The following is a 14381-nucleotide window of genomic DNA, read 5'->3' as shown; positions in this document are numbered from 1 at the left end:
GTAGGACAGAGCTCACAGCCTGCAGCACAGACATTCACCATGTGCTGACAGCATAGACTGGTTAGAACAAGGCACAGGTCTTTAGTTCAATCTAACATCGTGTTAACCCACAGGAAAAGTAGGTTCAACAGTTTCTAACTTAATAAAATAGTGTTGCGCTATTTTAAGTGTTGGTGGCCTGTATGTGTTCCACGGATCCAGAGCACTCAACACATCAGTGTGCACATCACCAAAAATCTGTCCTGGTTCACCCACGTCGACGCTCCCACGAAGAAAGCACAACAGCGCCTATACTTCCTCAGGAAACTAAAGAAATTCGGCATGTCCACATTAACCCTTACCAACTTTTACAGATGCACCATAGAAAGCATCCTATCGGGCTGCATCACAGCCTGGTATGGCAACTGCTCGGCCCAGGACCGCAAGAAACTTCAGAGAGTCATGAACACCGCCCAGTCCATCACACGAACCTGCCTCCCATCCATTGACTCCATCTACACCTCCCGCTGCCTGGGGAAAGCGGGCAGCTTAATCAAAGACCCCTCCCACCCGGCTTACTCACTCTTCCAACTTCTTCCATCGGGCAGGAGATACAGAAGTCTGAGAACACGTCCGAACAGATTCAAAAACAGCTTCTTCCCCACTGTCACCAGACTCCTAAACGACCCTCTTATGGACTGACCTCATTAACACTACACCCTGTATGCTTCATCCGATGTTGGTGTGGACCTTGTGTCGCCCTGTTATGTATTTTCTTTTCATGTACTAAATGATCTGTTTGAGCTGCTCGCAGAAAAATACTTTTCACTGTACCTCGGTACTTGTGACAATAAACAAATCCAATCCAATCCAACATAACTCTTTGCCTTTGTGTTCTCGGCCTCTGTTTATAAGGTCCTGTGTCCCCTTCTCTTCATTCAACCTTTGTCAACCTTCTCTCCATTGTAACCCCCACCCCCCCGAGACCCTCGGGACGGCCCGATCGATCTCCCCGTGGGGCTCGTGGGGAGCGATCTCCCCCCGCTGAGGGGCGGAGGCAGCACAGCGGGGCTCGTTAATTCCCCGCGGTGAAAGCCGGCCCACGAGGGGCCCGGAATCTCAGGATGGTCCCGGCTGGGATTTGGACTGTTGCTTCGTTGCTGTTTCCCAGCTGTGAGGAGGAAATAAACCACTTGTGACTTACCTCTTCGGGAATCCTCATTGACGACAATCCTCTCCTACTCTCAGAAATTAGTGTACATAAATCCACAGGCCCCATTGCCCCGCACCCTGTGTGTCCTTTATTCCCTATTGCCTCTCCTTATTCTTCTGACCAAAATGTATAATTCCCATCATTAAACTTCATCTGCCACTGGTCTGCCCATCCCCCCAGTCTGCCTCTGTCCTCTTGGAGTTTCTCACTGTCTTCCCCACACATTTTATGGTGGACATTCCTCGACCTTACCCTCCAGTTCAGGTCAATTCACCTCTATGCCCCTCATTACAGTCACGCCAATTCCGTGTAAACTCTCGGCCAACGTAGTGATGGACGTCACTCAGTTACACCGAAGATTTCAACATCTTTCAACGTTAATTTGCCTTCAGTGCGTTCGGAGATTAGCTGTAGCTTGGGAGGAAGTTCGGAGCCCAGATCCAAGAATGGGAAAGGGGGTTGATGTGAAGAGAAGGTTTCCTAAGCGGAGGCAGTTGAGAAACAGGAAGGAGAAAAGCAGAACCTCTCGGTGTTTATCATTATCCTCGCAGAGCGAGGAGAGGAGCATCAATGGACTCTGCCCTCCGCCTGATCCTTCTGTGCCTCTCCATTGGTGAGTAAACCCGTCTTATTTTCCAATCTCCTGCCCTGTACCCCGGCCACGTCCCACAACCTTCCCCCTCCAACCCGTCACCCACCAGCACCTCCACAGGACACTGAATCCTGAGGAACATCCCAAAGTTGTTCCTGGCTTTTCACCTTATCGAAGTTTGATCAAAGCAAGGGGCACTGATGTGATGCACAACCAGGTTGAAGATTAGAGGTTTGACGACCAAAACAACAACAGCAGCAAAAGTAACTTTAACAAAGGAAATCTTCTCAAGGAGCTCACCTGATCCATTTTCATAAAAGGGAGAGGAAGCCTAATGAGAGAAGAGGTGGAGTAAGTTAACAATTGGTTGAAGAGATTTGTGTTGACGTGGATATTGAAGAGGAGAGAGAGAGAGGTGATGAGGATGAGGGAATGATCTTCAGAGCTTAGGGCTGAGGGAGCTGACGGTACAGCCCCCAATGTTGGATGGGAGGGTTACACAAGGGACCAGAGGTGCAGGGGAACTTGGAGGTTTCTGAGACATGACAGAGAGATGGAGGGGGTGAGAGATTTTTAAACGTGTTGGAGAAAAGGCAGTGAAAGATGCCCCGGAGAACGGATCATCAGGAACGCCGAGATCTCAGAGGGCTGTAGGGTTGGAGTTGATAGAGACAAAAAGGGACGGAATGGGAAGGTTAAAGATCAGGATGAAAGTTTCAAACAGGTGTTGGTGGAGTCAGAGTCAGTGTAGGACAGCGAGCACGAGGGGTGGGGTGGGAGAGAGCGTGAACAGGAGTGGGAGTGGGACAGGTTACGGGGCGGCAGATATGGGGGAATCAGTTGAGGAGTGTGGAGGGTGGAAGGTGAGTCAGGAGTGATGGACGGGGAATGTTGAGGAAATCGTGGTCAGGATTCACCGAGTTGCCGATTTTCAAAGTCAAAGGCAGAAATTGAGACGGTGTCGAGAGATCTTCATTCCAGTCACCGGGGGGGGGGGGTCAGTTTAACACTGCAGTGACCTGGTGGCGTATCTCTGATGGTGAAGAATGAGGGGAGGGATGGGATTTACTGACACAGACAGGGTGACACGGGAGCAAATTGTGGCCCCGGGATTGAGCTACAGATTGAAATCTACTGGCGGGATTGTCATGGGAATGTCCCTTTAAGAAAGATTTTTGTCTCATCACTTGGCATCAGTGATGTCATTGTGTGGGTGGAGCTGGGCTGTGGCTCTGTGACCTGTTTTTGATGTCGCTTTCAGATTTGGATGCTGTGGACTCAGGGAGTAAGCATTGTTTTGTTCCTGTCTTTTTAGTTTCATTTTAAATATCTGTTCCAGTAAAAACCCATTGATTAGAGCTACCTGTTGTTTTGATAACTTAAAAGATATAGTGTGCTTTCCGGAAGGGTTTAAACCTGCTGGTGAGACGGGGTCAGAATCTCAGGAAGAGCCAGTCTTATTAAAGTGAGAATGCAGAGTGCTGGGCCACGCCCTTGACAAGGGGGTTTTGGTATATGGGATTTTGTTTTTGAATTGGAACAGTTAAGGAGGAATTCATTAAGTGTTATACATAGATTACTGTCGCTGTGGGGCGGCTTTTTGTTTGCAATTGATAAACAAAATTCTTGCTGTGTGTTTATATCAATGTTAACTCAGTGCTTGGAGTAAATGTTATTTTGATTACAGTGTGGGAAGACTGTTGAATAACACCTGAAGGGTACGCTCTTGTGCTCTTCCCAGCACAGTTCAACATAAAATGTTACAGGTCACGTAAACACCATAATACACTTTGGTGCTTTAAACCCTGGACATAACAGGGTTCATATATCGAATAACAGATAGCCGGGAGTGAGTTACAGACTGGAATGTAATCGAAGGGTTCGGGATGGTTTGTATATAGAATAACAGATACCCGGGAGTGAGTTACAGACTGGAATCTAATCGAGGGGATCAGGGTGGTTTATATATAGAATAACAGATACCCGGGAGTGAGTTACAGACTGGAATCTAATCGAGGGGTTCGGGGTGGTTTATATATAGAATAACAGATACCCGGGAGTGAGTTACAGACTGGAATCTAATTGAGGGGTTCAGGGTGGTTTACGTATAGAATAACAGATACCCGGGAGTAAGTTACAGACTGGAATCTAATCGAGGGGTTCAGGGTGCTTTATATATAGAATACCAGATACCCAGGGGTGAGTTACAGACTGGAATCTAATCAAGGGGTTCGGAGTGGTTTATATATAGAATAACAGATACCTGGGAGTGAGTTACAGACTGGAATCTAATCGAGGGGTTCGGGGTGGTTTATATATAGAATAACAGATACCCGGGAGTGAGTTACAGACTGGAATCTAATCGAGGGGTTCAGGGTGGTTTATATATAGAATAACAGATACCTGGGAGTGAGTTACAGACTGGAATCTAATCGAGGGGTTCAGGGTGGTTTATATATCGAATAACAGATACCTGGGAGTGAGTTACAGACAGGAATCTAATCGAGGGGTTCAGGGTGGTTTATATATAGAATAACAGATACCCAGGAGTGAGTTACAGACTGGAATCTAATCGAGGGGTTCGGGGTGGTTTATATATAGAATAACAGATACCCGGGAGTGAGTTACAGACTGGAATCTAATCGAGGGGTTCAGGGTGGTTTATATATAGAATAACAGATACCCGGGAGTGAGTTACAGACTGGAATCTAATCGAGGGGTTCAGGGTGGTTTATATATAGAATAACAGATATGCGGGAGTGAGTTACAGACTGGAATCTAATTGAGGTGTTCGGGGTGGTTTATATATAGAATAACAGATACCCGGGAGTGAGATACAGACTGGAATCTAATCGAGGGGTTCGGGGTGGTTTATATATAGAATAACAGATACCCGGGAGTGAGTTACAGACTGGAATCTAATCGAGGGATTCAGGGTGGTTTATATATAGAATAACAGATACCTGGGAGTGAGTTACAGACTGGAATCTAATCGAGGGGTTCGGGGTGGTTTATATATAGAATAACAGATACCCGGGAGTGAGATACAGACTGGAATCTAATCGAGGGGTTCGGGGTGGTTTATATATAGAATAACAGATACCCGGGAGTGAGTTACAGACTGGAATCTAATCGAGGGATTCAGGGTGGTTTATATATAGAATAACAGATACCTGGGAGTGAGTTACAGACTGGAATCTAATCGAGGGGTTCGGGGTGGTTTATATATAGAATAACAGATACCCGGGAGTGAGTTACAGACTGGAATCTAATCAAGGGGTTCGGAGTGGTTTATATATAGAATAACAGATACCCGGGAGTGAGTTACAGACTGGAATCTAATCGAGGGATTCAGGGTGGTTTATATATAGAATAACAGATACCTGGGAGTGAGTTACAGACTGGAATCTAATCGAGGGGTTCGGGGTGGTTTATATATAGAATAACAGATACCCGGGAGTGAGTTACAGACTGGAATCTAATCGAGGGGTTCGGGGTGGTTTATATATAGAATAACAGACACCTGGGAGTGAGTTACAGACTGGAATCTAATCGAGGGGTTCGGGGTGGTTTATATATAGAATAACAGATACCCGGGAGTGAGTTACAGACTGGAATCTAATCGAGGGGTTCAGGGTGGTTTATATATAGAATAACAGATACCCGGGAGTGAGTTACAGACTGGAATCTAATCAAGGGGTTCGGAGTGGTTTATATATAGAATAACAGATACCCGGGAGTGAGTTACAGACTGGAATCTAATCGAGGGATTCAGGGTGGTTTATATATAGAATAACAGATACCTGGGAGTGAGTTACAGACTGGAATCTAATCGAGGGGTTCGGGGTGGTTTATATATAGAATAACAGATACCCGGGAGTGAGTTACAGACTGGAATCTAATCGAGGGGTTCGGGGTGGTTTATATATAGAATAACAGATACCTGGGAGTGAGTTACAGACTGGAATCTAATCGAGGGGTTCGGGGTGGTTTATATATAGAATAACAGATACCTGGGAGTGAGTTACAGACTGGAATCTAATCGAGGGGTTCGGGGTGGTTTATATATAGAATAACAGATACCCGGGAGTGAGTTACAGACTGGAATCTAATCGAGGGGTTCAGGGTGGTTTATATATAGAATAACAGATACCTGGGAGTGAGTTACAGACTGGAATCTAATCGAGGGGTTCGGGGTGTGTGGTAGTATATATTGGGGGTCATGTGGGACTGGAAGCCCTAATGTCATTGGCTGACAGATCCCGGGTCCTGGTTGGCCGTTGACCTCATACTCCGCCCTGAAGGCGAAGTATAAGAAGCCGGTGCCTTCCCCCGCATGCCAGTTTACTATCGGGCTGCTGGGGAACAGACACGCTTAATAAAGCCTCATCGACTTCACTCTATTTGTCTCATGGAGTCTTTGTGCGCCACAGGGTGGTTTATATATAGAATAACAGATACCCGGGAGTGAGTTACAGACTGGAATCTAATCGAGGGGTTCAGGGTGGTTTATATATAGAATAACAGATACCCAGGAGTGAGTTACAGACTGGAATCTAATCGAGGGGTTCAGGGTGGTTTATATATAGAATAGCAGATACCCGGGAGTGAGTTACAGACTGGAATCTAATCGAGGGGTTCAGGGTGGTTTATATATAGAATAACAGATATGCGGGAGTGAGTTACAGACTGGAATCTAATTGAGGTGTTCGGGGTGGTTTATATATAGAATAACAGATACCCGGGAGTGAGTTACAGACTGGAATCTAATTGAGGGGTTCGGGGTGGTTTATATATAGAATAACAGATACCTGGGACTGTGTTACAGACTGGAATCTAATCGAGGGGTTCAGGGTGGTTTATATATAGAATAACAGATATGCGGGAGTGAGTTACAGACTGGAATCTAATCGAGGGGTTCGGGGTGGTTTATGTATAGAATAACAGGTACCCGGGAGTGAGTTACAGACTGGAATCTAATCGAGGGGTTCGGGGTGGTTTATATATAGAATAACAGATTCCCGGGAGTGAGTTACAGACTGGAATCTAATCGAGGGGTTCAGGGTGGTTTATATATAGAATAACAGATACCCGGGAGTGAGTTACAGACTGGAATCTAATCGAGGGGTTCGGGGTGGTTTATATATAGAATAACAGATTCCCGGGAGTGAGTTACAGACTGGAATCTAATCGAGGGGTTCAGGGTGGTTTATATATAGAATAACAGATACCTGGGAGTGAGTTACAGACTGGAATCTAATCGAGGGGTTTGGGATGGTTTATATATAGAATAACAGATACCCGGGAGTGAGTTACAGACTGGAATCTAATCGAGGGGTTCGGGGTGGTTTATATATAGAATAACATACACCCGGGAGTGAGTTACAGACTGGAATCTAATCGAGGGGTTCGGGGTGGTTTATGTATAGAATAACAGATACCCGGGAGTGAGTTACAGTCTGGAATCTAATCGAGGGGTTCGGGGTGGTTTATATATAGAATAACAGATACCCGGGAGTGAGTTACAGACTGGAATCTAATCGAGGGGTTCGGGGTGGTTTATATATAGAATAACAGACACCCGGGAGTGAGTTACAGACTGGAATCTAATCGAGGGGTTTGGGATGGTTTATATATAGAATAACAGATACCCGGGAGTGAGTTACAGACTGGAATCTAATCGAGGGGTTCGGGGAGGTTTATATATAGAATAACAGATACCCGGGAGTGAGTTACAGACTGGAATCTAATCGAGGGGTTCAGGGTGGTTTATCTATAGAATAACAGATACCCGGGAGTGAGTTACAGACTGGAATCTAATCGAGGGGTTCAGGGTGGTTTATCTATAGAATAACAGATACCCGGGAGTGAGTTACAGACTGGAATCTAATCGAGGGGTTCGGGGTGGTTTATATATAGAATAACAGATACCCGGGAGTGAGTTACAGACTGGAATCTAATCGAGGGGTTCGGGCTGTAGTTCTGTATTTCTCTGTCACTGGGAGTATTCTGGGGCTGGTTTCCTATTGGATAAATTTGACTCTTTTTGCTAATTGACCATTTTGTGTTTCCCTCTCCCTCAGGGATGATAAATGGGAATGATTTCAGAGTGACTCAGCCTCGCTCCCTGGAGGGTTTTGTCGGGAGTTCGGTCGATATTCCCTGTTCATTCACTTACCCAGAAAGTTTTAACCCAACAAAGATTGACATTTGCTGGAGAAGACATGGATTTCACGGAAGATTTATCTTCAACGTCTCAAAGCCTTACACTCACCCTGATTACCGAGGCCGAATTGAATTCCTGGGATTTCCATATCGAGATAGAACCGGAACCATCCGGATAAATCATCTGAAACAAAGTGATCAGAATCGGTATTTCTGTCGTGTGGAGTCAACAGGAGATTATTCCGAGAAGTGGCAAAGCCTCGTTGGGACAGAGCTCATTGTAGGAGGTAAACATTCCTCTCAATCTCTGCATTTCTCTCTCGAACTATTTTACTCTCCCTTTTTCCAGTTCACACATTCAAGTTCAGCAATGTCTCATTGTTAAAACTATTTATTTCAAATGGTCTCACACCCAACCCTCCCTTTCTCAGTAATCCCCCCCCCATTGACACTCCCCCCCCCACTGACACCCCCCCCCCACTGACACTCCCCCCCCCACTGACACCCCCCCCCCCACTGACACTCCCCCCCACTGACACTCCCCCCCCCCCACTGACACTCCCCCCCCCCACTGACACCCCCCCCCACTGACACCCCCCCCCACTGACACCCCCCCCCCCACTGACACTCCCCCCCACTGACACCCCCCCCCCCACTGACACTCCCCCCCACTGACACCCCCCCCCACTGACACCCCCCCCCCCCACTGACACTCCCCCCCCCCCACTGACACTCCCGTCTCCCCCACACTGCAGCCCATCGAGATCTCCAAACCCCTCTGATTCCTTTCCTACTCCCCAGGGTCACCCCCACATGAGTCACTGCCCCTTTACACTGCCCCAGCCCTACCCTTGGCACTGCCCCCTTCCACTGCCCCTATGCATGCCCCATGGCACTGACCCCTGGCACCAGCCCCTGGCAGTTCCCTGGCACTGCTCTCCGGCACAGCCAGCTGCAGGATGTTCTGTGGGGAGTGAGTATTCTCTCGAAAGTTCAGAATGGTCGGGTGGGAGGGGGGGGAGACTGGGGGTGGAGGTTCCATGTGGGGTTTGTGTTCGTCGGGGCAGTGGCTCTGTGCAGCGAGGAGGTTTCCTGGGTGCGGCGGTGGGGGGGGGGGGGGGGGGCTGATCTTTCACAGAAGGAGTTGCTCTGATTGAGCTCCCCACCCCGGCCTCCCAGGCCCCTGCCTCCACTCCCGCCACCACCCCCCGTCGCCAGAGTGACGGTATCTGACCCAACCCTGAACATTTCTTTTCCTGCGATCGTGGAAATCCTCTCCCGGGTTTGTTCCGTGTTCCCGTTTCCGCATTATTGCCGTGGATTCCTGTGTTTCACAGCACGGAGACCACTGTCCACAACGGCCCAGTTAATCTCCTCAGTCACGGCAGTATCATCGCGGGACGGGGCGGCTCGGGGAGACAAACTGGAGCCGGGAGAGATCCTCATCACCCGGTCCCCTCTCGCTCTCGCCATTCTGGCCATCGTCTGGCTGTTTGGAATCTATCTGATGAAGACGCAGCAAGTTACGGGTAATCTGCGACCACTGACGGCCTCCATCTTTCCTGTTATATACATAAACTAACGTCTTTTTACAAAGCGAGTCAGGGTCCCTGGGTCAAACCCATGCCCCTCGCAGTGTCCAATCGGAGTCTCCGTATGACAGCGTCCCGGATGTCATTCCAACCTCGGTTCAAACAGGGACAAAAGAGCTGAACCCCAGAGGTGAGGGCGCGTCACTGCGCTTGACGTCAAGGCAGCATTTGACTGAGTGAGGCATCAAGGAGCCCCAGTTTTCTGTTCAATAAAGTCCCGGCCCAGGCTCAGATATTCTCCTGAATCAGGGCCCCTTATTCGACTGCGCCACCCCGCCCCCTTCAATCATTCATGATCCCTTCCATTTCCATATTCACCAGCCAATTCACCAAATAATCCCAATGTTGGCCCTCTGCCTTGACACCAGCTACCTTAATGCTTGCTATTCAGATAAGCTGCATAAGATGTTTCCCATTCTGTCGAAGAATCAGAAGATTTTCTCTTGCTTGGGTGTATGTTATTATTCAATATAATTATTTCGCGCAAAGTGTGTAATCGTATTCTGTTTTATCCGCAATTTCATGGGGTAGAAAGATCACATGACGGCCCAGTGACAAAGTGGAATCATTGAACAACATGGACCTTCATTTTCAGTGAGAAGTGTTGGAGCCCTCAGGTGTCTCTGTGCGGCACTACTCCTTAATAAGCCAAACCTCATGGATTGAATGTTTCACAACTGTATCTGTGTTTTCTTGATCCACAAGTCTGAAAACTCTGTCACTTCTCACTGCAACATAATTCCAATATCAGATGTGGAACACATTTTCACAATGTTTCAACCATTTAAAAACCTAATAAAAATATGAAGATAGAGCGGAGTAATAAGTAAGTGCAGAAACAGACAAGATCAAAGTCAATGGAAAAACACGTGAGAATCATATGCAGCGTAAAACGTGTTACTGATTAAGTCTGAGATCATTATGCATTCATGTCCAGGTTATTTCACCTACAAATCCTGCTCAGTAAAGTTCTTCAGTGGCAAAAGAAACAGAACTCTTTCCGTGATTCCACCCTCGATTTGCAAGGTGATTGTGGATGAGAAAGGCCATCTAGCCGAGCTCATCTCATCCATCGGAATGATGCATGAACAGATGTATTAGCAGCAGGAGTAGGCCATTCAGCCCCTCGAGTAGTGAAGGTGAAATCAGGGGCTCAGTGCTGAATTCTCGCAGGATAATTAATCACGGAGCAAGCAATTGTCATTAGAAAAGTGGCTCCAAAGAAATCACTACATTTCCAAAACCATGCAACTCTGTAGCTCATACAACCATACCATTCTGACTTCTCTGACATCAGGCCACAATATACCACAAAGGCTTCTGCCCCTTTTATGCTAATGACACTATCCCCTGCCAATCAGGCAAGTACCAGTAGCTCAGGAAATACATACATCGAATCATTTCGAAAACATGTTCAGAGAAAATTGCCCTATGTTCCAAAAACTGAGAACGGACTTAACTAAAGAACTGGATTGTTTCCCCTTTCCCCCCTGAGCTGTCATCGATACTGTCCAGGATTCTCAGTTGGGTGTTCCCACCGGGAGTGAATACCGTGCGATTCATGTTTCCATTGGGGGCATTGTTCTTTCCACGATTCAGGACATGCAATTTTACCCGCTCTCTGCCCGTGTGAATTTGAAGCAATTGCCAGCCCAGCGGGCCCGGTAACCGCTGGGGCTGGAATTAGCGAGAGTCTGACAAGCTGGAGCTGTTTGTAAGCGCTCCACTCGCCGCACACTCACTGCAGCCACCAAGATGGATTAGAGAGGACCTGGCCCGAGATTTTGGGAGTCTGAAGTGGAGCCCCAGCTCCATGTCAGTGAGGAGAGGAGGGACGCCCTCTTCGCCAGGGTGGGCCGCGGGCTCAAGCCCACCCTACTCAACAGCACCTGGGAGGAGGCGGCAGAGGCGGTCAAAGCTGCCAGCCTCACCTGGAAGAGACAGCTGGTGATGCTAACGATTGTCTCCAGGGTGACCAAGAGGGGGTGGAACAGCTGCAAATGGTGTCTTGACTGCACATTCCCAAAGAGGCTTCTATCGAGGGCAATGCAGACATGTGATCTCACCCTCGGTCAGCCTACTGTCAGCCTTTCACCGTTACCATAGAGACTATTGATGCGCAATCAATTACACTCAAGACAAAGTGATTTCATAACTGAAAGCTTTAATCTACTAGAACCTGTTCCCCAGCAGCTTCGGTACAGAAAGTGAAGGCTGCTGGGACGGCACCGTCTCTTATACTCCGCCTTCAGGGCGGAGCTACGTAATACAGCCAATGGTAGACTCCTGGGCCTAACCAACGGTCATCAGCCTCTCAGGTACCGCAATACCTGGTACTACCACATTCACCCCCTGTTAAAAAAGAGTCCGGTTGGGGTGGTGGTCAGCGGTAACAGTCGCCTTTAACATGGTATGACCAGGTATGGAGGTACCGTGCTGTCGAGGATATTTACAAAGTTCACAGTTAGAGTCACAGCGAAGCAATCAGTCGATCGGGTGGCCTGGTCGTCCTTCTGGAGCGTCTGGGCTTCGGTGGTGATTCTGGTGGGGGTCCCCGTGGTTGCGACTCATGGAGCGTGGTTTCGTCCTCCCTGGAAGCTTCGTCACCCCTAGGCGGCGCTGTTGGGGCAAAAGGTTGACACGGGGGGGGGGGGGCACCTGTAGGGGGCGTCGGTGGGTGGGCGGGCCTAGGCAGGAGCAGAGGGAGCACTGACCCTCCAGTGAGGTGCTGTGGGGGGGGGGAGGGGGGTGTGGGGCAATGGTTCGGGGGCGCGTGGGGTTCCGGCGGGCGCCACGTCCCGAAGGGAGACGGTATCTTGCCGGCCATCAGGGAACGCCACGTAGGCGTACTGGAGGTTAGCGTGCAGCAGGTGGACCCTCTCGACCAACGGGTCCGACTTGTGCGCCGGCACGCGCTTCCGAAGCAGGATGGGTCCGGGTGTCGCTAGCCAGGTCGGGAGCGAGGTCCCGGAGGAGGACTTCCTGGGGAAAACAAGGAGATGTTCATGAGGTGTCTGATTTGTGGTTGTACAGAGCAGCGACCCGATGGCCTGGAGGGCCTCCGGGAGGACCTCTTGCCAGCGGGAGACTGGGAGATTCCTGGACCGTAGGGCCAGTAGGACAGTCTTCCAGACCGTTCCGTTCTCCCTCTCTACCTGCCCGTTTCCCCGGGGGTTGTAACTGGTCGTCCTGCTCGAGGCAATGCCTTTGCTGAGCAGAAAGTGATGCAGTTCGTCGCTCATAAAGGAGGACCCATATCACTGTGTGTGTACGCGGGGAAACCGAACAGTGTAAAAATACCCTGGAGGGCCTTGATGACGGTGGTTGTGGTCATGTCTGGGCAGGGGAGGGCGAATGGGAACCGGGAGTACTCGTCAATCACGTTCAGGAAATACGTGTTGCGGTCGGTGGAGGGGAGGGGGCCTTTGAAATCCATGCTGAGGCGCTCAAAGGGACGGGAAGCCTTTTCAGGTGCGCCCTCTCTGGCTGGTAGAAGTGCGGTTTGCACTCCGCGCAGATTTGGCAGTCCCTGGTGACTGACCTGACCTCCTCGATGGAGTAGGGCAGGTTGCGGGTCTTGACAAAATGGAAAAAGCGAGTGACCCCCGGGTGGCAGAGGTCCTCGTGGAGGGCTCGTAGGCTGTCCACTTGTGCAGTGCCGCGGGACAGGGCATCAGGAGGCTCGTTCAAGATCTCGTAATTGAAGGTGGAGAGTTCGATCCTCCACCGCAAGATCTTGTCGTTTTTAATCTTGCCCCGCTGTGCATTATCGAACATGAAAGCCACCGACCGTTGGTCCGTGAGGAGAGTGAATCTCCTGCCGGCCAGGTAATGCCTCCAATGTCGCACAGCTGCTACTATGGCTTGTGCCTCCTTTTCGACCGAGGAGTGGCGAATTTCTGAAGCGTGGAGAGTGCGGGAGAAGAAGGCCACGGGCCTGTCCGCTTGGTTGAGGGTGGCCGCCAGAGCTACGTCGGACGCGTCACTCTCGACCTGGAAGGGGAGGGACTCGTCGATGGGGCGCATCGTGGCTTTTGCGATGTCCGCTTTGATGCGGCAGAAGGCCTGGCGGGCCTCCGTCGACAGGGGGAAGGTTGTGGACTGGATCAGGGGTCGAGCCTTGTCTGCGTAATTAGGGACCCAATGTGCATAGTAGCTAAAGAAGCCGAGGCAGCGCTTTAGGGCCTTGGGGCAGTGAGGGAGGGGGAACTCCATGAGGGGGCGCATGCGCTCAGGGTCGGGGCCTATGACTCCATTTCGCACTACGTAGCCGAGATGGCTAGACGGTCGGTGCTAAACACCCATTTATCCTTATTGTACATAGAACATAGAACATAGAAAATACAGCACAGAACAGGCCCTTCGGCCCACGATGTTGTGCCGAACCTTTGTCCTAGATTAATCATAGATTATCATTGAATTTACAGTGCAGAAGGAGGCCATTCGGCCCTTTGAGTCTGCACCGGCTCTTGGAAAGAGCACCCTACCCAAACTCAACACCTTCGCCCAACACCAAGGGCAATTTGGACATTAAGGGCAATTTATCATTGGCCAATTCACCTAACCTGCACATCTTTGGATTGTGGGAGGAAACCCACGCAGACACGGGGAGGACGTGCAGACTCCGCAGAGTCAGTGACCCAAGCCGGAATCGAACCTGGGACCCTGGAGCTGTGAAGCAATTGTGCTATCCACAATGCTACCGTGCTGCCCTTAAGAACAAATAAATCTACACTATATCATTTTACCGTAATCCATGTACCTATCCAATAGCTGCTTGAAGGTCCCTAATGTTTCCGACTCAACTACTTCCACAGGCAGTGCATTCCATGCCCCCACT

General features: G+C 49.5%; 1 protein-coding gene across 1 annotated transcript; it reads left to right on the top strand.

Moving 5' to 3' along the window:
- The first annotated feature begins 1756 nt into the window (after nucleotides 1-1756).
- LOC140404572 (paired immunoglobulin-like type 2 receptor beta) lies at nucleotides 1757-10642 on the top strand. Its single transcript, XM_072493174.1, has 4 exons — nucleotides 1757-1805; nucleotides 7868-8236; nucleotides 9287-9478; nucleotides 10479-10642. The coding sequence occupies exons 1-4, from the start codon at nucleotides 1763-1765 to the stop codon at nucleotides 10640-10642; spliced, it is 768 nt and encodes a 255-aa protein (XP_072349275.1). The 5' UTR covers nucleotides 1757-1762.
- The last annotated feature ends 3739 nt before the right edge of the window (nucleotides 10643-14381 follow it).

This window comes from Scyliorhinus torazame, chromosome 31, assembly GCF_047496885.1.
Source record: "Scyliorhinus torazame isolate Kashiwa2021f chromosome 31, sScyTor2.1, whole genome shotgun sequence".
In the NCBI taxonomy this organism is placed as follows: Eukaryota; Metazoa; Chordata; class Chondrichthyes; order Carcharhiniformes; family Scyliorhinidae; genus Scyliorhinus; species Scyliorhinus torazame.
Note: the sequence above shows the minus strand (reverse complement) of the source record. Positions and strands in the feature narration are given on the sequence as shown.